This window comes from Ochotona princeps, chromosome 11 (genome assembly GCF_030435755.1).
Source record: "Ochotona princeps isolate mOchPri1 chromosome 11, mOchPri1.hap1, whole genome shotgun sequence".
Lineage (NCBI taxonomy): Eukaryota > Metazoa > Chordata > Mammalia > Lagomorpha > Ochotonidae > Ochotona > Ochotona princeps.
In genome coordinates this window covers 41,417,189-41,443,917 of record NC_080842.1, presented here as the reverse complement: position 1 = coordinate 41,443,917, position 26,729 = coordinate 41,417,189, and the positions used below count along the sequence as shown (strand labels likewise).

The window sequence follows — 26,729 nt, the reverse complement described above, 5'->3', positions numbered from 1 at the left end:
TTTTTATTTTGCTTCCTTGAAACGCCTCATGTAACAGAAAGAATAGAAAGGAAAAAGGAAAAAGAAGCTACTATTCATCAAAACCCAGACAAAAGCCATAGATTCCAGTACTATCCTAGTATTTGTGGGATCCCCCAATAACTACAAGATATGATTGGCCTCATCTTTAGGATGAGAAAACTGAAGTGTTGACAGATTAGGTCACATGCCCAAAGATACACAACCAGTGCAGCCCTAGGATTCCCTGGCAGGCAGGCTTTGGGATTCAAAGCCAATGCTCTTGCACCACACATCCCCCGAAAACAACTTTGGGAGCTGTCTTCATACAGAGCTGCAGACACCTGTGAGCAAGCTGATTAAGTACCCCTTCAGGACCACAGATTCAGGGTTTGAAGAACGATGCTGTTGCACCACGTTATTCATTTTAGAGATTCCAGTGGTGCCTGATAAATAAAACACAGTGTGTGTGGATCATGGGAAGAGAGCATGATTTTATGGAGCACTCTATTAGAGTGGTGTTTTCAGTAATGGGCTTTTACTGACTATAAATAAAGTTCACACAGAGCCAACAGCACAGAAACAAAGCTCCCACGTGCTGCATGCTTCTAAGCACTCCTGGCCACAGCTCCTTGTCCTAACAGGGTGACACCCAGACAAGAGCTCTGAGAGTGGAAAAAACTGACACAAATCTGGCCACAATTAGAGAGCTGGGGACCCTTTATCACAAGCAAACAGAAGTAGAGATGGGGACCCTTTACTCCTAGGGTAAACTGAAGGGAGGTGAGTCCACAGGACTGAGATAAAAATATGACCAGGTTCCCATCACAGACACAGTCACAGACATTGAGGTTGTGAAGGCAGGAAAATCATGTCGGGCACCCATCTAGTAAAAGAAGGGACCAGAGGGACTGGAAAACGGATTTTAGCATGGAATGCTAGGGTGCCTCCCAAAGAAGCTGTAATGCCAATGTTGCAGTCTCTGTTCTACGCTACCTTTACTTGTCCACAAACTTACAGCACGTTAAGTAATCCAGCAAGAAACCTTCCATTTCACTACTCCTGCTTGAAAATAACACTTTAAAACACACTCTTGCTAATAATAAAGAACCCATACTGTGATGTGGGTCTGTTTGGTATATGCTATAAATGATGAAAATTGATTATATTCTGTCCACACCAAACCCTAATGTGGCTTTAACTTGATAAATTACCTTTTTCAGTCTCTAAAACATGCTCATGTATACCCACATGTAGTCTCCACCATACCCTGCACTAGCACTGGTGCAGCTCCAATTTCTTTGTACGCATTGTTGTATCTCATCCTTCTATCCAGGGAATATTCTCCCAAGAGCACAAGCTTTTTATCCACCAAGATGGCTCATAAACCAGACTTCTGAGGTTGGAAGAATCTCATCTCCCATCTATGTTACCTGCTAACATGCAAAACTATTTTTGCATAATAGCAAGTTGTCCAGTCAAAGCTCAAATCAGCCTTTTTCTTCACCCCCATATTTCACTGATTTATTTGAGAGACAGAGTTAATGGCATTTGGGAGATAGAAAATGATCTTCCCTCCAGTGGTTCAATCCTCAAATGGTTGCAACAGCTAGGGTTGGGCCAGCCTTCATTCAGGTATCTTACATGAGTGGCAGGGATCCAAATACTTAAGCCCTCTGCTGTTGCTTTCTCAGGAATATTAGCATGGATCAGGATAGGAATTGGAGCAGCTAGGATTTGAACAGGTGTTCATATGGGATGCAGGTGTCACAGGCAGCATTTCAACTCACTGCACCAAAACATCAGTCCCAACCCTCCACTCCTTGAATGAGCCCAGGTAAAGTGATCCCCTCCACCCTTCTGCAAACCTAAGGTAGAAAGCTCTAACTACCTTGAACTAAAACCCAAACAAACATTTTTTCCTTTATGCAAACCCACTCACACTAACTCACAAAAGACAAATTTAGCCCCTCTTCCTTAAGGCAACCAGCCAACTCCGATTAATTGAAGACAACTCTGGGAACTCTATGGATCTGCTTCTTCTAAGCTACATACTCTAATCCCTTCACCTGGTCCACACTAGACCCTTTTGAGTGCTGTCTCCATCTCCTCTCCTTGGAATGTGTATTGGTATATCTGTGTTCCCTAAAGAAGAGTGGAGCCATAACTGCTCGCAGGAATCGATGAGATTTACCTGGACAGAATAACCAGCATATGTAGAAGGTTTAGGCTTCTTAAAACCAGCTCACCAGATGTCATATAGTTTGTTGTTGTAGAGCAAGTGTTTGCTGACTGGATCATGATGACAAAGGCTTCAAGAGCTAGGAGCTCCTCAGTCTAAGAGAACTAAGTTCCTTCTGAGGATGTGAGCACGTAGCAGCAGGCCAGCCAGGTGGAGAGTTAGCAGCCAGACTAACCAGGACCTGGCAAGTGTGTTCAACAGCTGGTTCTGAGCAAAGTAAAGAAAGCTCTAATAAGAACAAATAAATATTCAGCTTGCTGAAGTGGCATCCTTTGGTCATTTCCTATTTCCCAGATGTGTCTGTTTATGGCTAGTGCCCTCTCTAAGACACTTGGAATTTGATTTCCCCTTCTAAATTGGGAAGGAAAGCCATGGAATTTCAATGAATAAATGACCATGACATTTGCAGTGTGTATTGACTGGCTCAGGAGAATGTTTTCAGTTCCAGCTCTAGCCAAAGAGGAAACATGGGACATATGGATGTGGGAAAGAAGCCCCAAATGGAGAAATCTTCCTGCAAGGTCCCCAAGTCAATCTGTAGCCACAATGGGGCCCTGTTCTTACATTTCATGAGAAATAAAAATATTCAAGGAAAGTCAGGGTCAGTGTGCATCACAAAAGGAATGGTACAGCTGGGAGAGTTATTTGGTGGGAAATCGAGCCCTTTATTTTACTAATTATGAGATGGAAGACTGATAAGACAACTGGTCTGAAACACTAAGTGTTTTCATCAGACCAAGCAATATTAAGGTGACCCCTAGTGATCTGCTCAGGTACCATTATGCTTGGGGAATGGCTATGAAAACAAACATCAGTAGCCAGTGATGTCTGACACCCACTTTGCCCAAACGTCATCACAGGAAACATATGTTCTCGATAATGAGATAACCCAAATAACCTGGGTGACTCCTCCCCAGGCTACTCACGCTGGGCATTCCAAAGAGTTTTTAAGGCTTCCCATTTTTTTCTCTGGCATGCCACCTAATTCATCTCTACTTTATTTCTTTCTGGCCTCAACATAAGACTTCCTGTTTTACCTTTGTATCTCTCAATAATTTTACTGCCTTAGAAACATCTTCTCTTAAGCACTGCTTGGCATCCTGTAAATGGTGAATAAGTGGTTAGCTCCCTTCACCTAGCATTTTTATTTTTTCTCCACTCTGAGTTCCTTAGAGTTTCTTGCCCAGTTAGTATCCAGAAAACTGACTTAGTGATCCACAGAAAGAAGAGCCATTATAAAGGATATTGGCTCAGTGACAGTTGTAATTCTCGAAGTTTCCAGAAGCTCCCTGAGATTTCTCTGAGCATCTTTCACTTTTCACTCCTCTGTTCAAGCCTTCTTTTCCTTAAGCTAAACACTTAAAATTATTTCTTACTTTAAGTAAAATAGGTGATACCATGAAGCTTCTCCTAACTTCACTGCCAACGTGAAGAACATTACTAATAGCTTGCTGTCACTGTTAACAAAATACCTGATGAAATTAACTTCATAAAGAGACAAGATTTGCTTAGCTCACTGCATGGAGCCCCACTGGTTTGGCCTTTGAGGAGGGCAGCAACACTGCAGCATGGAATATGGGACATGGGCAGAAAGGATCACATGGCAAGCCAGGAAAGAGAATGGAACGCTGGGTCTCTCTCAAGCTTTGTTATCAGCCCTTTCTCTAGGATTACCTCCTGAAGGCAGGCCCTGGAGACCTAAGGATCTCCAAGGAGAGCCCACCTCCAATCACCATAACTGAATTAAGTGCCCACTCTCTTCCAACCATCATCCTACAACTTTAGGGTTTAAACATCTGCATGAGTTTAGGAGCCAATTGCTATTCAAACCATAGTAAATGATATTCACTCACTCATCTACTAAATGTTTACATTAAGGGACTACACTCAAAACTAGGTTGCAGTAATCCAAGACCCTTTGGTCACCATCAAAAAACCTCAGGAATCTATCTAATCACAATGCAAGGCGATAAATTTTACCTGATGAATAAAAGCATAAAGAAGGACTGGGATAGAAGACTGGAGAAACGCTGCTGAGCCTTGAAAGATGAGCTGGGTTTCAGCTAAAAATAAGTTAGGGTGTTAAAGTAGGGAAGTGATGAAACAGCAAAGACCTAACGCAGATTCGGTGAAACTTTCAAAGGGGGGAGGGAAGGAGCTGGTGGAGTAGATTGGAATCAGGTTCTTGGTGACCTTAAATTCACTAAAGAGGCTGGCATCGTGACACAGTAGGCTAAACCAACACCTGCAATGCCAACATCCCACATCAGAACATTCGTTTGAGTTCAGACTGCTCCACTTCTGCTTTCTATTAATGTGCCTGGAATGGCTACAGAGAATGACCCAAAGCATCTGGGCCCCAGCCACCCCTGTAGGAGAACTGGACAGATCGTTAGGATCCTGGCTTTGGCCAAATCCAATTCCAACTAAGCAGCCATTTGGAGAAGCAACAGATGTAAGAACACTTTCCCTCTCTATCACTCTACCTTTAAATAAATAAATTGATTTAAGTTAAAAATTTCCAACTAAGCAGAAGGGCCACTTTATTTAAAAAAAAAAAAAAAGAGTTTCTTACCAAAGGAATGATCTTACCATAATCATTCTTTGGGAGGTGTATCTGTCAGATGTGTAATCACATTTCATAGAAAAATCACAGACTGACCAAAGGACTCTCCACTCTGCAACAGACTCCATCCCTACTGCCATCACCCTGGTCTAGGCCTTTAAAGACTGAACCTTCTCTGTTCTTTATAAAGGGGACTCAAACTTTTCTCTTTGTTGCAATGATTGAGGTTGTAGTTTTAACAGGAAAATCAAAGTCATTTATGAAAGAAAGTAGATGGCCATTTGAGAAAGGTATAAAGAGAAGGTCTGTGGGGTATAGCAATTTTGCTAGCCTATAAAATTTACATATTCTATCCCTTATAGACTGCTCTCCATTAACAAATGATGACACATGAATGCAGACAATAATAATTCACCATGGTCCCCAAACTAATGGGAGGTTGAACTGGGATTTAAACCCAGGTATGAGCCCAAATCTGTGAGTTCTGCCTCTTCTCTCAACATTGTCTTCATGGAAATAGAGGATGAAGAACAGAGCAGTCAGGGTGGGGGGAGGCGTAAAGATGGTCTTGAACCAAGATGGACTTTCATGCTTTATATTCATCTCTCCCCCCATTGTCCTGATTTCCATTTTTTTCCATTTAACCTCCATATGTGGCATTCATCTTGACTATTCCGTAATAGTTTTTCATCAAAATTATGGTCATTATTTTACTAAATATAATTTCTCCTTCAGTGTTTATCTGAGCTCCTTTTGTCACAACAATTACACAAATATTAGATTACTGGGCACTATCTCACAAGCACTAGGGTTCTGTTCGTTTTTGGGGATATATATATATTTTTTTTTATCAGAAAAACAGATCAGCTGTATAGAGAGAAGGAGAGACAGAAAGGAAGATCTTTCATCTGCTGGTTCTCTCCCCAAATGGCGGCTATAACCTGAGCTGAGGTGATCCAAAGCCAGGAACCAGGAGCTTCTTCCAGATCTCCCAAGCAGCTACAGAGTTCCAAAGCTTTGAGCCATCCTCCACTGCTTTCCCAATTCACAAATAGGGAGCTGGATGGGAAGTGGGGCAGCTGGGATATGAACCAACACCCATATGGAATCCTTGATGCTTGCAAGGTGAGGATGTAGCCATTGAGCCATAGTGCTGGGCCCTCTTTTTTTTTTTTTTTCCACTTTTAATTAAAAAAATTTTTTTTGTGTGCTCCAGCTGGGATGATTTCTACACCTTCCTTCAAGATCACTACCGATCCTTTCTATAATGTGTAGTCATTTATCAAGTCTACACAGTATTTTCTTCAGATGCTATATTTTTCAGTCTTAAAATTTCCACTCCATTTTTGGGGTTTAAATTTCTTTGCTACTATTTCCCTATCTCTTCACACATTTCATCCACCTTTTGCTGTAACCCTTTAATACAATTACAACACCTATCTTAACATCACATCTGACTAATCTGTGGTCCTGTATCTACTGACTTTTAATATTTCATCATTAATCACTTTTTAATTTCTTCACATGTAAGATAAGTTTTACTATACACTAAATACTAGCGGATAAATGGTAGACTGGATTTTTTATTTTCCTTTAACATGTGTTGCATTTTGTCCTAGGCAAGCAAAATTAAATTGCTGGAGGTCACTTTAATACTGTGGAAATCTGCTTTTAGACTTTCTAAAAGTAGGTCTCTTTTGCTTTTCCCCTCATCCCTGGCATACAGTCTTTTGTCCTGTGGTTTACTTCTAATCTTGACATTCCTAGAGTCTCAAAGAAAAGCCTCAAGCTTTTACAAACTTTAACTTAGCAGGCTATATATTACACTACAACTCCAAGAAGCTCCTGGTATCTTTTTCAACTTTCTGATGACCTGTATCACTTGATCCATGGGGTTAGCCATGGATTTGAAGGGAATCTGTAAAGAGACTTTGGTGCTTTCATAATGCTCCTTCCTTCTAGCATGTTTCCTGATGATTTGCAGGTAATCTGGAAGTCCCTACACTCAACCTCTGCCTCTTCCATCTCAAAATATAGATACTTGCTTGCTACTTGCACTCTTCTTTATAAGCAAATGGAAACTGAAAAGTACCCTCAAGGAAGAAACTGCATCATGTGGTACTTACCAAGTTTTCCTTCTTTCTTTAAAGGATTACACTCCTGCTAGGTTAGGCTCAGAGAGTAACATGCAGCTGCTGTACATATTTATTGCTCTGTGATGAGAACATTTAAAATCTATGCGTAGCCATTTACAGTTATGCAGTTTATTAACTGCAATCATTATGATATGCAACACATCTCCAGAGTTTACTCCTCTTACCTAATCTGAATTTTGTACTCCTTGACCAATATTAACTACTGTCAAGTACCATTAACTGTCCTACTAACTACTATTCTCTGATTATTTGACTTTTTCAATTTGACATGTAAAAGAGAGCATAGAGAATCTTTCTTTTTGTGCCTCCAGTTTTGTTCATCTTGTTAAATGGCAACATTTCCTTCTCTGCCATATATATAGGCTGCATTCTCTTTATCCATTCATCCTCTGATGGATACCTGGACTGATTCCGTATCTTAGCTACTGTGAAAAATACTGCAATGGGCATAGGAACATAACTATCTCCTTAACATAGTGCTTTCATTTCCTTTGGATATTTTCCAGAATTGGAACTGCCTATTTTAGTTCATTCAGGACTTCCACTCTGTTGTCCATAATCATTGTACTAATTTACATTCCCTCCAATAGTGACAATCCTCACCAGCAACTGTTATCTTACGACCTTTTGACAAGGATCAAGCTAATATTAATTAAAAGGCCCATTTAAATTCTTAAAACAGAGGTGTAGAAAAACTTCAAAAACTATGAAGATATTACAGTATTTGAGAAAGGTCCACAAGGACATAAACTTTTTACCCAATATTTTAAGGTAAGAATGGTGTGTCTTCAAGTTAAAGATACTGGGCAGGAGGTAATAGACCCTCTAATGGGAATCCTGCTGATTGTCTTACCATACTAAACATTCTATCTTCAACATACAAAGTAATTAGAAAAAAAATAAGTCATGATACATCATGTCTCTTTCAAAATTCTCTATAATTTCCCACAGCACACAAAATATAGGTTGAAGTCTCCACAGTCACCCACAAGCCCCTCATGATGGAAACCCATCTAAGCTTTCTGTTTCTCCTTTTTAAACATACAGGCTTCTGGCAGGCTCTCTCCTGCCTCAGGGCCTCTGACTGGCATTCCCTCTGCCTGGGACATTCTCCCCATGCATCTCAGTATGAACACCTTCCTTGTCTCTTTTAGTTCTTTGCTTAAGTATTCCTACTTCATCGATTCCTCACGTGACTGTCCAATTGCACACTGCAATTCTCTGACCCCACCTTAGCATTTCCTATCCTCTTTGGGTGCTTTCTTTTAATTGGCAACACTTAACCACAATCAGACACACAATATCCTTTATATACATATTTTCTGTTCCAGCTCACCAGGGTATAGATTTATCAGGGCAGGGGTAAGGGACAGATTTTTTTTCTTTCGTCTCCAGCTGCAATAAATAAACAGACTGATGAGTAAATGAATAAATAATCTGAGTCCTGGATCTCTTTAACTAGCAACCTGACCCTATTAAAGTCACTTAGAATATCTCTGAGTTTATTTTTCTCAGAAGTAACTTCAAAGAACAAATGAAATTATATCCATATGAGATACATATATGTGTATATATGTATATATATGTATACACACATATGTGTTGTGTAATGTGGAAACTGATGTACAAATAGGAAAACTGGCTATTGGTGGTGGTGTTTTATAGCCTCTTCATTGAAAGGTAACCTAAAAACACCCTACATGGAGGGCAGTTATTTGGCCTAGCGGTTACAATTATTGGCCTCAATGTTTATGTCTTACATTGGAATGTTTAGGTTTGATGCCTGGCTCTGCTCTTAATTACAGCTTCCCGCTGCTTCAGACCCTGGGAAGGTAACTGGGTTCCTGTCACCTTTGTGGGAGACCTACACTGAGTTCCCACAATCCAGACCTTTGTGGTTATTTGGTGGAGGAAGCTAGTGGCTAGAAGTTTCTCTCTCACTTTTCTCTCTATTTTTTCTCTCTCTCTCTCCATGTTTGTGTGTGTATGTATTCCATTCTCCCTCTCATATATATCTATTTATTTTGTATCTATAAATTTACATATTAAAATTAATGTGTGTATATATATGTGTGTGTGTGTTACGTGGCAGAAATAACAGGGACAAACATTTCCACAGACTGACCAATGCATTCACAACAACTGAGAGGCTTTTTGTCATCTGGGTGATACAGCTACCTGTTTTTTTCTGTGGCATTGCAGACCTAGGCACCCAAGAGCAGGATTAAAGCTCAGGCTATCTGCTTAGGAATCCGGCTCTGAATCTTTGCCTGGGTCCATGCCCCTGAGCCTTCTCCACCTGGTGAGCAGCCTACTGCACATTTCTACAAAAGTTGTTCAAAAAAAGAGTGTGGCCTGACCAAAGGACATACCATCCAACCACAACTTATGCAGCCTAAAGAAAGGGATGCTAGGTTACAGATCCCACGCATTCCTGGCAGCTCTCTGCTCTTCTCCATACTCTTGTGTCATCATATACCTCAAGTTTGCCATAGCCACCTTCAGTTTGCTTACAAGGCAAATACAAACTCAACCATGCTTCCCAACACTCTGCACTGTGGCCAAAGGTCAAATGCCAAGGAAATGAAACCCTGATGGGAGAGAGGTTAATAAGAATTCTGTGTAATACATTGAAGTATGGAGTCAATTTTATATAAAATTAAGTTTCACCCAGTTTTTTTTTAAAGGACTGTAGCAAGTACTGAGTCACTATGTATCAGAAAACGGCCATAGCTTTCCATAGAAACATTTTCATTCTGACAAATAACAAGATGGTATAAATATAAAAAGCATAGAAAAGGCCATCATATGGGAAGACATGTGAGAGTCAAAGGATTGTATAGGGTTTAGGAGGGCAGAACACAGAGGTGCCTTTCTCCCAAATGTATTTTCCCAGCAAAGAAATGACCTGGATCCCTCAGTAAGTTTGTTTCATGCAGGCCACAGATGGGGATGTTCAAATTCATCCTATGTTAAACATTTTCTAAAATTGCCTGAGACTGTTAGTAATAAGGTCTGCCATGACTTATTATCTTCCAATTTATCTAAGTCTTAAAATCCAGGCTGAGGCTTGGAAGGACATATGATGGGCCCTATACCAGAAAGCACCAGTGTTGCTCTCAGTGTGAAAGGGTTCAGTGTGGGAATTTAGTCTTGCTCAGCTAGAACAGTTTGTCTGAGTCCTGGAGCTTTGATGACACAGAAAAATGAAAAGCATTTGGCATATTAACTCCTGGTGATAATGGAGGTAATGGAGGCTTTGCTGATTCTGTACATGCAAATTTAAGGAAACTTCAGATTCACACAGCGCTGTTCACACTATTTACACCTGAGCTAAATTATTACTTCTCAGCAAAGACTAAACATGTTGCTTCAAATGAATTCCATTTCCCAAGGTTTCAGGCGTAGCATTTCCATTTACTCCTGACTTTAGTAATAATAATAATAATAAAACACTAATGCTGTTTAATTTTGGTTGTTTTTTAAAAAACTACATTTTACTAGATCCCCCCAATTTTTATTTACAAGAATTATTTTATTTACTTGAAATATACCATCATTTTATAAGAAATTAAGACAACTTACGAAACTGCATGCATCATTTAGGTGTGAGATCAGCAAGTAAAGCTCTCCCCTTCTTAGAGCCCAGAGTGTCTGACAGGGATAAGCGCAGCTGGTGTTGCCTACTCTGAAAACTGGAAGGATGCAAAATGAACTTTGATAAACATGTCTTCTGCTTTCCTCAAACTCAATTCACAGTATTAAGCCAGAGCATGGAAAAGCACTCCAGGTGAAACAGCCCAGCTGTTAATCCTTGCTGTGGGCAGCCATCCCAAGGAGGCTTTGTGATTTCTTTGCTGCCTACCCGTTTTTACCATTTCAAATTTGGAAAGTATTCCACACTTGGAAACAGGGCCTCCTCCAGCCTGCAAGTCCTCTTTGGAGTTGGGGTTTTTTGTTTTTTGGGGATTTTTTGTTTGTTTGTTTGTTTGTTTGTTTGTTTCTAACTTCTGCATGCTGAGGTTCAGCGCTCAAACCCACATGACAGGATGTCTCCATGACGAGCGATATGGGGCCAAAGCAAGAGAAGGGGCTGCTCCTGAGGTCCCTCTTCACCAGAGAAATGCCCTGCTGCCATCTCTCTGGGTGCCTGCCTCTCTCATCCAAATCTGTTGAGGCAATCTGTCTACCATGATTATGTTTTTCAAGTGTTTGACCAAATGGCTACAAATTTCAATAGTTTGCTCATGTGCCCAAATGAAAATGGTCATCTAATCAAATTAAAGAGGTATCCTATGCGTGGGGACTAAGTGGCTTTTGACTTAAGCAACTATCCACAAATAATGAGTATATGCTTCTGACTCATGAGAGTAGATTTAGTTCATGCTCAGAAAAGTGGAGCAAAATGGAAAATACAGGGAAAACTGAATATTTGTTTTGATTTCCTTATCATACTGGCCTTCATGGTAACCCAACTAGTTTATTAAAAAGTTTCTTTCCAGGTCATAAATGTAGGGAAATGCTAAAATTAAAATACCTTTCAGCTTCTAGTAAAATAATGGATTGAAATAATGATCAGCAAGGGCTGCTGGCCCTCACTGAAAGAGAGACTCAGTTATTATATACTTCCTGAGTGACATCACCAGCTGTCAATTCTGATCAGGCCCCTAATTCATTTGTGGAAACCAGAGAAAAGATCATTCAATTCATACTGAAGGAAACAATACAAGATAAATCTTTTAATTTCTCTAACCAAGAAACTGCAAAGAAGGCAGACGTGAGGAAGGGAGGTGCGGAGGAGAACTTATATTTTAAAAGGGGTTAACTACTGAGTTAGAGATTTAGCCTTGCAGCTAAGGCAACTCTGTCCTGCACTGGAGTACTTGGTTTCAACTGTTGGTTTCAGCCCAGGCATCTAGAAAGTGAACCAGCAACTGGAACTCTCTGTCTTTCCACCTACCTCTCAAATATATATAAGGAAGTGTACATATTTGGACTTAAAAGGAGGCTACTTATTAAGCAATTGCAATGCATGCATTGTATTTGGCTCCTACTTCAAACAAACGTTCTCTTTAAAAAACACATTTCACAATAGAGGAAATATGGACTAACTGGACACTAGAAGATATTAAGAAACTATTTTTTTAAGGTACAACAAAACATTACTCTTATCTTTCAGAGATAACCTTTTCGATATACCAAAGTAGTCATGGATGAACTCATATGATAGTGGAAATCTGCTTTCAAATAACCTGGGATGAAGGAGAGGGATGAATGGGAATATGGATGAGACACATGTATCCACAACTGACACCTGTGGGAAGCAAGAGAGTGAGACTACCACTTTCCTTGTTTCCCCATGTGTATACATCTTTGAAATTTTTCACAAAAATGAAGCAAAGCCAAACATCTTATAAGACTCAATTGAGAGAAGTGATAGATAGAAAACTCCATAGACGCTAACTGGTCCATCAATTGCCTTAGACACCACGCAGCTAACTCCTGCACAGGTTAAGCCACAGCCCTCGGGAGAGGCACACTGGCACCTCCAGGGAAGCACAGATTGTCCCTCAGGGTGTCACATGTCCAAAGAGAACAAGGGACAAAACATTCAGGAGATTTCTGAACATAAAAATGGAGCCACTGTGGAAATCAGTATGGAAATTCCTCAACAAAACAAACATAGAATTAGCATCTACTCTACCAATTGCATTCCTAGGTGCAGTTATCAAAAGAACTGAAAATCGGGCCCGGCAGCGTGGCCTAGCGGCTAAAGTCCTCGCCTTGAAAGCCCCGGGATCCCATATGGTCGCCGGTTCTAGTCCCGGCAGCTCCACTTCCCATCCAGCTCCCTGCTTGTGGCCTGGGAAAGTGGTTGAGGACGGCCCAATGCATTGGGACCCTGCACCCACGTGGGAGACCCGGAAGAGGTTCCAGGTTCCCGGCTTCGGATCGGCACGCATCGGCCCATTGCGGCTCACTTGGGGAGTGAAACATCGGACGGAAGATCTTCCTCTCTATCTCTCCTCCTCTCTGTATATCTGGCTGTAATAAAAAATGAATAAATCTTTAAAAAAAAAAAAGAACTGAAAATCAAGATTGGAAGAGCCATTTGTATGCTCATGCTCATAGCAGCGTTATTCCTAAAAGCTGGAAGAAATAATCCAAGTGCCTACTGATGAAAAGAGAAGTGAAATGTAGCATATGTATATGCATATCCTTAAAAAGGAAGGAAATTCTAACTCACACTGTAACTGGGATGAACCCTGAAGACATTAAGTAAAATGAGACAGTCACAAAAGGGTAAATACTGAATTATCCCACCTGTTAAGGACTACGTAGTCAAATTCACAGAGACAGAAAGATACATGGGAGTTATCAGGGACTGGTAGGAGGGAATTATGGAGTTAGTGCTAACAGGGAATAAAAGAGCTTACAAAAATAAAAATTCAATTTAATATATATATAAAATTCAATACACATATAGAATTTATATATATATTTATATATAAATATATAGAATTTATATATATATATATATAACCACAAAGAGATGACACCAATTAATTAACTGACACTTTCTCATATTGCTGCTAAGAAACTATCAAATCTGTGACTAGCTTGCAGAAATTACATAGAATTATATGGAATGCAGTTTCTGTATATTTTATTGTACTTATTTCTCTTTTGTCTAATATTTATCTAATTGTAATGTATATTATTTTTTGTGTTTTCTATATATTTCTATTTTCCTTCATCCATTTCATAACACAGCTCTGAAGACATAGCTGGGGACAAGAAGAACAAGAGATAACATATTACATTTTTGTTATTGTTGTTTTAATTATTTCATCTTATTAGAAAGGAGGGAAGATGGCAGAGGAGGAGGTAATGTGGGGAGAGAGACAGAGAAACAGCAAAGGAGATGGCCCTGTGTTGGTTTGCTCCTCAAATCTCTGCAACAGAGAAGTTTGGGTCAGGCAGAAGCCAGGAACTCAATCTCACACAGGTGACAGGGCCATGTCCCAAAGTGTGCATCAGAAGGAAGCTGGAATTAGGGGCAGAGCAGAGCCAGGTTTCTAACCCAGGCATCCTCACATGGGACACAGGCTTCCAAGAGGCACTGTACCAAATGTGCACTCCATTTTCTGTCTTGGATGTTTTATATTTTCTGTCTTGAATCCATGAGTGCTTGGCATTTTAAAAAATGCTAGTTGAGCAAAATTAGGTAACAAGTATTTTTAAAAAGAGAAAAAATGAGTCACTTTTTGGGTTTTGTTGTTATCCACATGTGTGCTTTTCTCAAGGAAGTAAAACAAACAGTAGAAATAGTTGTTTCTCTCACATAGTCCATGTTTTTTTCTAGGATAAAAGGAGTTCCTGACACATCTATAAAATAAATCTCTTTCCCACTTTCAAAACTTGAACAAAATGGGTGATCCCCGCATATACTCACAACATCAGCCACAACTCTTCAACTCTGCTGCCAAAGCAAAAAGAGAAGTAACAGAGTTTTTTTCTGAGCACTCTGTACTGATGCAGAAGGAAGCAACCAATCTAATTTAGAGTAGGGTGAGAGTGGGCTGAACAGAGAAATAAATAACAGGCATTGCTTAGTACGCAGCAGATATCAGACTAGTCCTCAACCATCTGCTATCCTTCCAAATTCCTGAGTAAAAGGCCTCCTCTGGCACTGAGGAGGAGAGATGGGTCCCGAGAACCTGACTGCTTTTGGGGATCACCCCAAAGCCTGATCACAACTCCCTCTGGCCTCAGGAGTCCAGGTGGGCTACCAGGCATCACTGCTAGACCTGTGGGTATTGACAGAGGCCTCACAGTCTACCACTTGCCACTCTATGCCCAGTGCGAGGACACATTACCACATGATGCACTAGCCATAAGCCCCAAGGAGGGACACAGTCTCCACCTCGCATTCAGATGAAGAACACAGGTTAGAGCGAGTTGGAAACTTGTTTAGTGCCACATATCAAAGTGTTACTGATTCCACTGATCTTGGGAATTCTGAATTCTTTACGGTTTTTGGACCAGGTTTGTTTGGTTTTTTGTTTGTTTGTTTGTTTGTTTTGGAGTGGGAGGAAGGCTTATATTCTGGTTCTAACTTGTGTACAAATGGCTGAAGCCGACAGATTAGAGGCCGCTAAACAACTGTTATTTTATACATGTATTTCCTTTACTCCTTTATATAATGGATTCAGTTCAGCCCTCCAACTACAGAACATCCCCACCCATGTTCCAGCTTCCACGTTTGAGTCTGTCCTCCATACTGACTCCGTAATCGCTCTTTCTGGACCAGCACCAGGAAAATGTCTCTGTGCCATCCTAGGCAGTGCCATGAGAACCTAAAGGGATCTGTTAGAAGAATTTTCAAAGGTCTCCTCCACTCTCTGCTTAATGGCCTGATCTCTCCACAGCTGAGAAGAAAATGAAAATTGAGGTCACCGCACACATGAGAAAGACACCTCAAATAAAAATATGCCTTAAACTATGTCTCCAGAGACTAATCATAATCCCTTAAAGGTGCTTCACACAACCCTGGCAGGAAGGTCTATTCTTTTTGCTTCCCCAAGTACTTCACCATTCAAGAAGTTTGCACCAGTTAGCAGCCTGCTGTTCTAACAGGCTTGTGAATTTAGATTGTTTGGTTAATTATAAACACATTTCAAAGTCATTCTTCCTGGCCATTTTTCCTGGAATGAGTGACTGCCACTCCTCGGCTCATAGAATGGGCTTCAGTAGTTTTCAGTCAAGGTTCAGGGAGAAATATGCCACACCGGGATTCGATTATTTACCAACATAATGTTGGATGTGAGCCAATGAGACACCAATATATTTTCCTTTGAAGTCTGACATATTGCCTGCTGCTTCCAAGGCTGTTTTCTTGGCTGGCAGACAACTAACTGGGGTTGTTTAAAAAAAAAATCACCACCAATTCAAGTCAGGGGAAAAAAATATGTTCTTATGATTGGTTCATTGCATTCTGCCAGAGGTGCCCAAAATGAAGCCCACAGAGTAGCGTGCGGCCATGGGCCAGTGATAGTCACTGGAGTCTTTCCACAAGCTACTTAAGAAAAGGTCCAGCAAAGGCTTCGTACCTTGGCTGTCAATGGGGATGTGCAGTGAGAGCATTAGCACATGTTCCTGATGTCTTAGTTATCTTTTTCCTCCCTCCTATAGATATCACTGCCAGCCTTTATGAAAAACCCACGACAGCTCAGAACATTCAGTGAGGTGCTTTTGCTGCTGGGGGATCAACTCATGACCTTAAGGTCCCTTACTGCTGAATCCAAGTTCTCACAAACCAGCCTGGCTATGCATTTCTAAATGATAGGATTAAAGCATTTAGAGCTAGAAATAATTTAAAAATAAAAACTTTAACACCCTGAAACAAACTAAACTCCCTTTAATTTAGAAGACAAATCTGAAAGGCTACTTTGCACTAACCTCTCAATTGGCTATGAATGATGGCCAACATTTGAATACCTAAAGTGAGAGAGTTCAGTACCCTATATCATAGGGTATTATCATAATAATAAAATTGCAAGTATAGGGCCCAGCGTGGTGGCCTAGCGGCTAAAGTCCTTGCCTTGAACGTGCTGGGATCCCATATGGTCGCCAGTTCTAATCCCAGCAGCTCCACTTCCCATCTAGCTCCCTGTTTGTGGCCTGGGAAAGCAGCTGAGGACGACCCAAAGCCTTGGGACCCTGCACCCGTGTAGGAGACCTGGAGGAGGTTCCAGGCTCCTGGTTGTGGATCAGCGCAGCAGTGGTCGTTGCGGTCACTTGGGGAGTGCATCATCGAACGGAAGATCTTCCTCTCTATCTCTCCTCCTCTCTGTATGTCTAACTTTGCAATAAAAATCAATAAATCTTTTTTAAAAAATTGCAAGTATATAATCAGATAAATTTCACTACTCTTACTGAAGTGTCATGAACCAGACTTTATGAAAGTGAATCGACTTTTAATTCAAAGTCCATCCGGAATTACATAACAACATTTATTGAGTAAAATCTTCAAAATTAACACTAAGAATGTTTATGTTTCATTACATATAATCAAAGTCTATTCTAATGTTTTATTCATTTACTTTATTTCTGTATCTTAATTCCTTATTTTCAATTTCTATTTAACTCAATGTCTATTTATCTTTCTTATTATAATATTGTACAATATTTATTCTCATTATTGGGTAACATTATATCCCAGTTGCCTAAAACCCTCCAGGATGCTCATTATCTTAATGCAATTTTTATAAGATTTATTTGTTTGTTTATGTATTTATTCAAAAGGCAGGCCAACAGAGACAGAGGCAGAAGGAGACACATAGAGAAAGACACAGAGACAGAGAGAGAGAGAGAGAGAGAGAGAGATAACCCTTCTACCGACTGGTTCAATCCTCTAAATAAGCACAAGAGCCAGATCTGGAGAGCCAGAAACCCAGAAGTTCATCATTGTCTCCCACATAGGTGTCAGGGTCCCAAGCACCTGGGCCATCATCTACTGCTTTCCCAGATGCATTAACAGGGAGATGGGTGAGAAGCAAAGCCAAAAGGAGAAACAGTACTCCTATATGGAATGCTGGCAGCCTAACAGCAGCTTAATCCACTGTCCCACAGCGCCAACCTTCAATGCAATCTTTAATAACATTCTTTCCACTCCCCCAAATTACCCTCGTTTGGACAATGACTTCATGTCCAAGGACTGTACTTACAAGTTTTAAATAGTACATATTGTTAACTTTACTGAAAGCTGCTCAAGATTCAGATCCTTGCCCTTCACTTATCACCCTTCTCAATCCCTAAGCTGAAGTTGTATTTTTAATAGTATTTTTAACAAATAAGCAGCCATTCTGTGCTGAAGACCTAGCTCCATGAAGAGGCTTCCGCCTGGCCTCCTACATGGACACTGTGGCCCATTGCCAACAGGGTGTCACTTCCATTAAGAGACCAAGTGCCACAGAGAACCCATCTGACACAGGTCCTGCATGTTGGCAAAAGATCTTTTCCCACCAGAGAAAGCATTCCCCCTAGCTGACTATATGTTTTTCATCTCTGGGTACCTCAGTTTCTCTGCCCATGAGAAAGTACAGTAATGTTCACTTCAAGGGGCCATTCACTGGAAGGATTAAAGGGATGAGAGCCATGGGGCACTCTCAACCACCAGGAACAAAGACATTCAATAATTGCAAAATTTTTGGTTCCGGTTTTTCTGACTTATGAAGAAAAGGCTCCCACTGACTTGAAAGACGGCAAAACAGGCAGACAGGAAAGGCCCACCAAAAGAACAGAGCCAATTACCCTCATTATCACTGTCCAGAAGTGCAGGGGAAAAGAATACACAAACAGCTCAGGAACTTGGGTGGCAAAAATACAAGATACTGGAGGGGCAGAAGGGATGGGCGGGGGTTGGAGGAATCTGAAACAAACTGAATGTCTTGAGTTACAAATACCTGGTGAAGATGGAAGGCCAGGAACAGTTTCTAAGGAGCCATACTCATATTCTCTGATCATCTGACATAATACATTTATGTATTTTTCCCCATGCTTCTCTCCCTGCCCTGTATCTGTCCCTTTCATATGCTCTATGTCTTCTAATCTGAAAGCCTAATGGTGGTTCAAAGACTAACTGCAGGTGGGATTGAATTTAAAACTTCCTATTTAGATAGCATTTTGTAAGGTATACACAAGTGATTAACCCATAGATAATGAGATTATAATTGGTGATTTTACTTTGGCATAAAATAGTAAGACATTCAAGGCTGAGGAATGAGTTTGGACAAGTAGAAAATGCTGTTGTCACTCTGGTTAGCTCACAGTCAAGTGCATAGAAGATATTCTCCTGCCCACTAATGCAAACTATGAAATCAAATGGGGGAAAGGGATAATAGTAAGAGATACCACTGCTTGCAGTATCTTCCTGGCAAAAGCTGTATTTTGAGAGTTCTATAAAATACTCTGGGAATGCAGACATTTCTTGATCAATTTGCAAATAAACTGACTTAGCTGGAAATCATGCCTTTGTGTGTGAACCCAACTGAAAGGCATTCGAATCTACTGGGCTGGGCAATTAAAATCTGAGAAGGAGATTACACAAACTCTGCAAGGTGCTGACCAGATGAGATACCCAACATTGCTCAAAGAGTCCAGCACTCAATATGGTTAGAGTTTCTGACCAAAAGCCATCCATTCGCTTACTGTGCTGTAAGTCAGGTGGACAAATATTATAAAATATAACAGTTCTTAAAATATTAATATAAAATGCTTTCATATATTTACCAGAATAGGGCCATGAATTTAAGTACCTGGAAGAGGCAAACTACAATTCTGAAATAAGATTCTTACAGATCATGTTTATTCTCTTTGGTGATATGTACAATGGTGCCCTTTATACACTGTTAACCTGTTAAGAATTATGCACAGGAGTCATCTCTTCTAAAAGCACACATGTTAGTCATTCCCAGAGGGTTTCCCAGGTCTGTCTATTGCCAGATAAGCTTTTGGTTCTGAATATGTAAAAGGGAGAAGCAAAGTTCCCAGAGCTGGAAAGGCCTCAGCACTTACCTGGCCAGCATTCTTCAAAACAAACAAACAAACAAAAACTAAGGCTTGTCAAGAAACAGTTGTTTGCCTACAGTCAAATAGGGAAAGCTTTGGGTTAGAAATTTTACTGTTTCGCTAAGGTTTAGTTATTTACTTCAGAGAGAGCAGGGAGAAAGAGAGAGAGAGAGAACTGCCATTCACTGATTCACTCCCTAAACAGCCACAACCTCAAGCGTTAAGCCAGGCCAAAGTCGGGAACCAGGAGCTTCTTCCAGGACTCCCATATGCAAAGATCTAGGCACTCAAGCCATCTTCACTGCTCCTCCCAGCATTTACTTCCCAGGCCATTAGCAGAGATCTGGCTCACAAGTGGAGCAGCCAGAATAAGAACCAACATGCATTGGGATGCTGGCATTGCAGCTTTACCTACTATGCCACAAAGTTTACTAAGCCAGTCTAAACCAAATCTGTCTTCCATATACTGCCCCCACACAACATACACAAATGCCAAAACCCACACATAATCTTTGCACAGAGCTTTAATCCCTGATATATTTGCAATTCTACAGAAAAACACAGCAATCAGCCCATATGGTACTGGATCTGCCCTTCCAAACGAGGTTTACCTCCAACACAACAGCAGCACAAAACCCTCTAAAACAGGTCAGTGTCACTTCACATTTCCCAAATGACATAGAACCTCACTTCCAACATGCCTGGGAGAAGGAAAATCTGAGAAACAGAAGACAAAATGTCATCAGAAAAATTCTTTGAGCATTTGCTGTCTCATGGAGACAGATACCATGGTAGGCTAGGAAAGCTAACGAAACAGACATTTTAGTGTACATGATGCTTTCTTTTTACATTCTTACTTTATTTTGATTTGAATAGCAAAGAGACACAGAGAGGGATATGTAACAAAAAGAGAGAATCTTCCTTTCACTGGTTCATTCTCCAATGCTTGTAACAACCAGGCCCAGCAAGATCTCAGTCAGGAGTCCAGAACTCAGTGCAGATTTCCCATCTGAGTATTAGCGCTCCAAGTACTTAATCCTTCACCTACTGCCTTCCCAGGGGCACAGAAGGAAGAAACTGGAAGCAGAAGCAGAGGTGGGACTCAAACCTGAGCATTTCAATGTAGGAATGAATGCAGGCATCCCAAGTGGTAACTTAATTACTATATTAAACAATCACTCTTATTATACTCAAAACTTAAATGGAGAAATCAGTTTGATGCAAGCAGGCATGGCTGGGGCATGTGTTTGGCACACAGCAGGTAAAGTATCACCTGAGAAGCACGCATCCCACAACACAGTGCATGAGTTTAGGTTAGAATGCTGCTCCCAGTTATAGTTTTCCACTAACGTGCAACCTCAGAGACAGCAGACAATGGCTCATAGAGATGGTCCGTATCACCTACCACAGAGAGATGAGATTTAGATCCAGGTTCCTGGCTGTTAGGAGTCTTGGGGAGCAAAACAGCAAATGGAAAATCTATCTGTATCTATCTCTTTCCATCTGTTTTTCAAACAAATTAATCAAACAACTAAATACCTTTAAATCTTAACTTCTGAGCATAGAGATTTCTACTCATTGACCAGGAGGTTTTTCAAAATCTGGGAGGTGGGGGAGGGAGTTTGGAGTGTGGTGGGAGGGAAGGACCACTACCAGTGGCATAGTAAGCTAAGCCTCTACCTGAAGCACTGACATCCATATGGGCAACAGTTCACGTCCCAGCTACTCCACTTCTGATCCTGGTCTGGGAGCAGTGGAGGATAGCTCAAATCCTTGGGCCCATGCACCCATGTATGAGACCAGGAAGAAGCTCCTGGCTCCTGGCTTCAGATGTGCACAGCTCCAGCTATTGTGTCCATTTGGGGAGTGAACCAATGGACAGAAGTTCTCTCTTTCTCTCCTTCTCTATCTTGCTCTCCCCGCTTCTGTCTCTGCAAATGTACCTTTCATATTAGAATATATATAACACATATATATAATATAAATTCTAATTTTTAATTCTTGTATATTATTATTATTACATATACATGAAACTTAAAAAATGCTGATAGTCCAAACCAAACAAGACTAACTTTTAGGCAAAATTAGTTCTTTGTTTCACAATCGTCCAACAGTTAATCACTGATCGCTAATTCTGGTTCCATCTGAGAGTAAGAGAACATTATATCTTGAATGTAATATCTTGAATGTAATATCTTGAATGTGCTTAGAGATCAAGTTTTTTCTGAAGTCAATTTCCAATGCAAATACACCTCCATGCTTCAGAGAGCGTTTGTACCCGCACCCTTATAGGTAACTACCCATAGACAGTATCTAAAGGAGGTGTGAAATCAGGGGCTTTTGAGGTTCTAGGATGGGAACGATCTTTAAGCTGAAAGGAAAGAACAGGGGGAGAAAGCTGAACTTCCCACTGAATTCCAGGGGACAGAGGTGGTCATCCCTGAAGGAAGACTACTGAAGAGGAGGGGAGGGGAAAATAAAAAGGAAAAAAAAAGAAGACAGGAGGGATGGGAGGGGGGACAAAAGGCAGACAAAGTGTGTGTTGCAGAGAGACTGTTGGTGACACCGGATATCCTGACAACAAACATTGATTCCAAAGGGGCTCTTTGAAAAAGAGTTTAGAATGCAACACAGAAGTTCTGTTCAATCACATAATTGTATATTGTAGGTGTGCACTCAGGGATTGCCCTTGATTCTGCTTAGAATATTTTTAATTAGTGTTTTCTCTTAAGGAATGTATTCAATTCGGCATGGGAAAGAAAGAAATCATTCAATTAGATTGACTTTTGTAGCATAACAACTCAAAACTACTCCAATCTCAGTCTTTGACAAAGGTATACATCCACGTGTAGAACAACAAAAACAACAAAAATCCCTCCTGCAAAGAAAAATTCAAACCCTAAATTAGCAGGCTAATTCACAGTGTGGACATAAGTAATATAGTAAGTACACAATTTGATATTTGGGTTGTCAAAATGAAAAAAGAAAGCACACTAAATTCTACGAATGAGCTTTTCCAATCCCAGAAATCACTAAGAACTCAATAGTTTTCTTGGCTGAAAAGACTTGTAAATATCTAGAAGAGCCCAGATTTTGAAGCCCCGAGGACACTTGCTAAAACTAAGAAATTTGGCACTTGTCTTTGCACACAATTTGGGTTTTCTTTCAGAATTGATATCTTACCAAATACAGCCATCTGTGTTCCCTCTGGGAAAGGTTCAACTGTTCTGTTCTCGTTGACATGATGTTTGGCTAGAAAAAAAAGAAAGGAAGAAAGAAAGAAATTCAAGTTTAAGTGTAAAGTTCTACATGCATACTAACACATGTCATTAAATGTGTCAATGAGTCTATTTTCCCTTTTGAGTTACAAAGACACCAATGCTTACCCTCTTCAGAAAGCTCCATTATTCTGTTTTAGAAGACAAAAAAAAAATCTCAGTTTTAGAAGGGCCTAGTTCAGGAACATAATTTTACAAACATGCTTACAGAGGCTAGAGCGTGCATGGAGCTGGACAGTCAGTGGAGACAGAGTCAGCCCAGTTTGAAACATCCAACAGTAAGAAACAGATTGGGTTGAAGAACAGTCAGGAAACACCACTGTTCCTGCTAGGACAGGAGGTGAACTGACCAGGGCTGGCTCATGGACCCACTTGGTATGCGCAAAACCTGGCACTGGGAGAGTTTCTGATGGAGGAGCCTGGGCAACTCCTCTGGCAGGACACAATCCCTGCAGGTAAGCGCAAGAAGCACAATAGGAAACAGCCCAGAACAGGCTACGGAAATTAGCCCACTGGTATACACATGGCATGGGTCGGGGGCAGACCAGGCTGAACCAGTTCACATCACCCACTGGTGAGTCCGAGCACCAGAACAGAGTGTGGGTCGAGCCAGGTTCGGTTGCAACACATACTAGTACACAATAAGGAATGCCAAGGTGAGATGAGCCGTACCAGATGTTGTTGCAGCGCCCAAACAGCACATGTGATAATCAGGGGGAGGAGGCAAAGCTGACAGGGGAATGTGGGCTCCCCTGCTGGACAACTACTTCCATTGGAAAGCGTGGGTCGGGATGGGGGCAGATCAGAATAGGCAGGGCTGTTACACCTGTGGGCCTCATGTGGGCTAGATAGATAAGGGAAGAGCCACAGTGGGCTGACTGTTCCAACTAGTGCAAGCAAAAACTAGAGTGGGTGAGGGTTGGTTGGGCTTAGCTGCAGTACTAGCTGGCAGAGGCTGGCACTTGGAGCTAATGCTGTCAAGTTTAATGCCAGAACTACCTGGAGAGTGCATAATCTGGGGGTGAGTGTGGCCTAGAAGGGAAATAGTGGGCACCTCCTTCGGGGCTACCACTCTCATTGGATAGCACGAACACCAGGACAGGGGCAGGGGTGGCTGGACAGAAGAGCACCTGCCAGTAGGTGTGTGGGCTGGATAGCAGGTTGGGTTGGGTTGAGCTGGGCTTCAATGCCCATCGACACGTGTGAGAGCTAAACAGGATGTGGGACAGACTTGACAAGCCTGCGGTGTGTACTGGTAACCATGGGAACCAAGGTAGGGGGCAGAACTGGTGGGGGTTATGGGGAGTTGCCCCAACTAGGCTGCAGCTCCAACCGTTTTGCGTGAGGACCAAGTATGAAGTGGGCAGGATCGAACTGGACTACAACACCTGTTGGTTCACGAGGAAGACAGGGCTGGAAACAGAACGAACCCAGTAATCCCAACGACCAGCATGAGCATAAGGTGATTGGCGCAATGGAAGTTGTTGGACTATGTACTAGCAAACTCGTGCAAGAATCAGGCCTGGGATCATCTCAGATGAAGTTTCTTTGGAGATCCCTCCAACTGAACTGCTGATCTTAGAACCCCAACCATGAAGAGACTGTCAGCCAGTGGATTCTGAATAGGGTTCATTGCGATTGGAACTGAGAGATTGGCAGCAATCCAGAACTGATGAACAATCAAAACTGTATGAGCAGGACCCTCAGAGCGCGCCTCCCATTGGGGATCTGTGATGGCTGGGAGGTTGGGTGGGGCTTTTCCCTTTGTTTTTTTCCCTCACCCCAGATACAGGGTAAAATGATATTGCTGTGGAAACAATGGTATTACCCACTTTCACCCTGTAGCCCTTGACACTTTGTTCCCTAATAAACTAAGTAAGATCATTAAAAAAAAAAAAAAGAAAATCTCTGACATCTGGGCAGAGGACCTGACTGTGCACCTCATAGAGAACAAGAAAAGCCCTGGGCTTCACGCTGCACTGCCTTACTCCTAAAGACTTCTAACAGAACACAGACCTGATCAGGAATTAAAGCAAGAAGATTAAAGAGCAGAGTAACATTGGGATCAATTTTCTATCAGACAGAATTGCAAAATACGTCGCTTAACTACAAGTTGATCACAGTTCCCAGGGACCAAAGACATTAGGCTTCCTAGGGATGAGATATCATACACTGGCCTATGCTTCTCATTATGCCTTCATCGTCCCTCGCTGGACCCCACCTTCGGTCATCTTCTCATTGTAGTGCATATCAAAAACTTAGAAACAAAAAGCTTGCAGACTGGGCTTTCCAGCATTAACTTGTTCTCACCCCACCCCCCAAACTGTGACAAGAGAGAATACGAAAGTATGTTCTACTTGGGAATATTTTAATAATGTCTTCAGGAATTTCCGAATGTGAGCATTTATATAGAAAATCCTAAGAGCCAAACAGCCAAAACATGAACACTACATCATGGAATAGAGACTGTAACTGAATTGGTCACTCATGGGAACCAAGGGCTTAGGACTACAGCCAGGCCAAGGGATCTAGTGAAGAAGAATAACATGGTTCCAGCCTTTGAAAAGAGAACAATTACCTTTGAGAGGTTGAAAATAATCACAGAAAGCTTAGGGCTCCATGCCAAAGTCCCAGAAAGTACACAGAAGGTACTATAGGAGCTCATGGCTGAGGGAGAGTGGGCTGGGAAGTCAGAGGTTGCTCCATGAAGGAACTGCTCCTGGGATGGTCTTAAAGAAGAGTATGCAAAGACAAAAGTGGGAATGTGAACTGAGGGAGGTCAAGGAGGCACCTTCCTGGGCAAGAGAACTGTCCAAACAGAGCGGAGGTGCTGCCCTGAGAGGCAAGGGAAGTTAAAGACAGAAGAAGACTAGACACAAACCACAGAGGGTCTTAGCCCCCTCCCCAAACTCACAAGAACCTTAGCCTCAGCAGCAACACTGCCAAGTTCCTGGAGAATCTGCAGGCTCAGCATAGTGCAGACAAGCCTTAGGGATATACCTCTAGCACAGGAATTCTCATTGGTTCTTCTGTTTTTGCGGCATGATCCTAACAGACAGTCTAGAAGGAGGGAAGGATCCAGAGTTGAAAGCACAGGGTGGTAGTCGACTTGACAACTTCACAGTGCTCATCAGTGCCAATTGGCCCAATCAGCATATATATAGATAAAAGATGGGCAGTCCCAGGTGACTCAGGTTAAAACCATTTATCCCTGAGTTCTAAGAAATATAATGAGTTTCCATATAGAATTTAAAGTTTTGCCACTGGGTTTGAAAATGCATGCTCTTGAGCCCAGCACAATGGCTCTGTAGCTAAATCCTTGCCCTGCATGAGCTGGGATCCCATATGGGCGTCAGTTGGTGTTCTTGCTGCTCCATTTCCAATCCAGCTCCCTGCTGGTGGCCTAGGAAGCAGTTAAGGAGGACTCAAAGCCTTGGATCCTGTGCCTGTGTAGGAGACCTAAAAAAGCTCCTGGCTTCTAGCTTCAGATTGTCTCAGCTCTGACCACTGGAGTCACTTGGGGAGTGAACCAGCAGATGGAAGATCTTTCTCTCTGTCTCTGTCTCTGCCTTTCCAACAAAAATTAAAAAAAAAAAAAAGAAAGAAAAAAAAGCTTACTTTTATCCACAACAGGGGTCAAAAACCTGTTAACACTCTTTAACTCACCAATCCCACTGCTTGGAATTTAAAGAAAACAGCAGAGGAGAAAAAAAAGAAGTAATACTCTTAACAGTATTTATTAAAGTATGACTTGTAGTGAAATATTAAAGATAACTAAATATCCAAAAGTATATACATTGTTGGGTAAATTATCACTTGTGCTTTATCAAATGGATGGAATCTCATACAGAAAGAAGGTATAAATAAATAAACCATTGCCCCACTCCCTTATTTCTTCATGATACATTGCAGGAAAA

The 26,729-nt window shown here is 41.4% G+C and overlaps 1 protein-coding gene across 4 annotated transcripts in view; it reads right to left on the bottom strand.

The window, feature by feature from the left end:
* Positions 1 to 26,729, bottom strand: part of MSRA (methionine sulfoxide reductase A) — a 409,813-nt gene that overhangs the window by 194,151 nt on the left and 188,933 nt on the right. For all 4 annotated transcript variants that reach the window (XM_058670091.1, XM_058670088.1, XM_058670087.1 and 1 more), the window contains exon 2: positions 22,718 to 22,786. In XM_058670091.1, coding sequence (XP_058526074.1) covers positions 22,718 to 22,730 — 13 coding nt within the window. In that variant the 5' untranslated portion in view covers positions 22,731 to 22,786. The remainder of the gene's footprint in view (positions 1 to 22,717; positions 22,787 to 26,729) is intronic.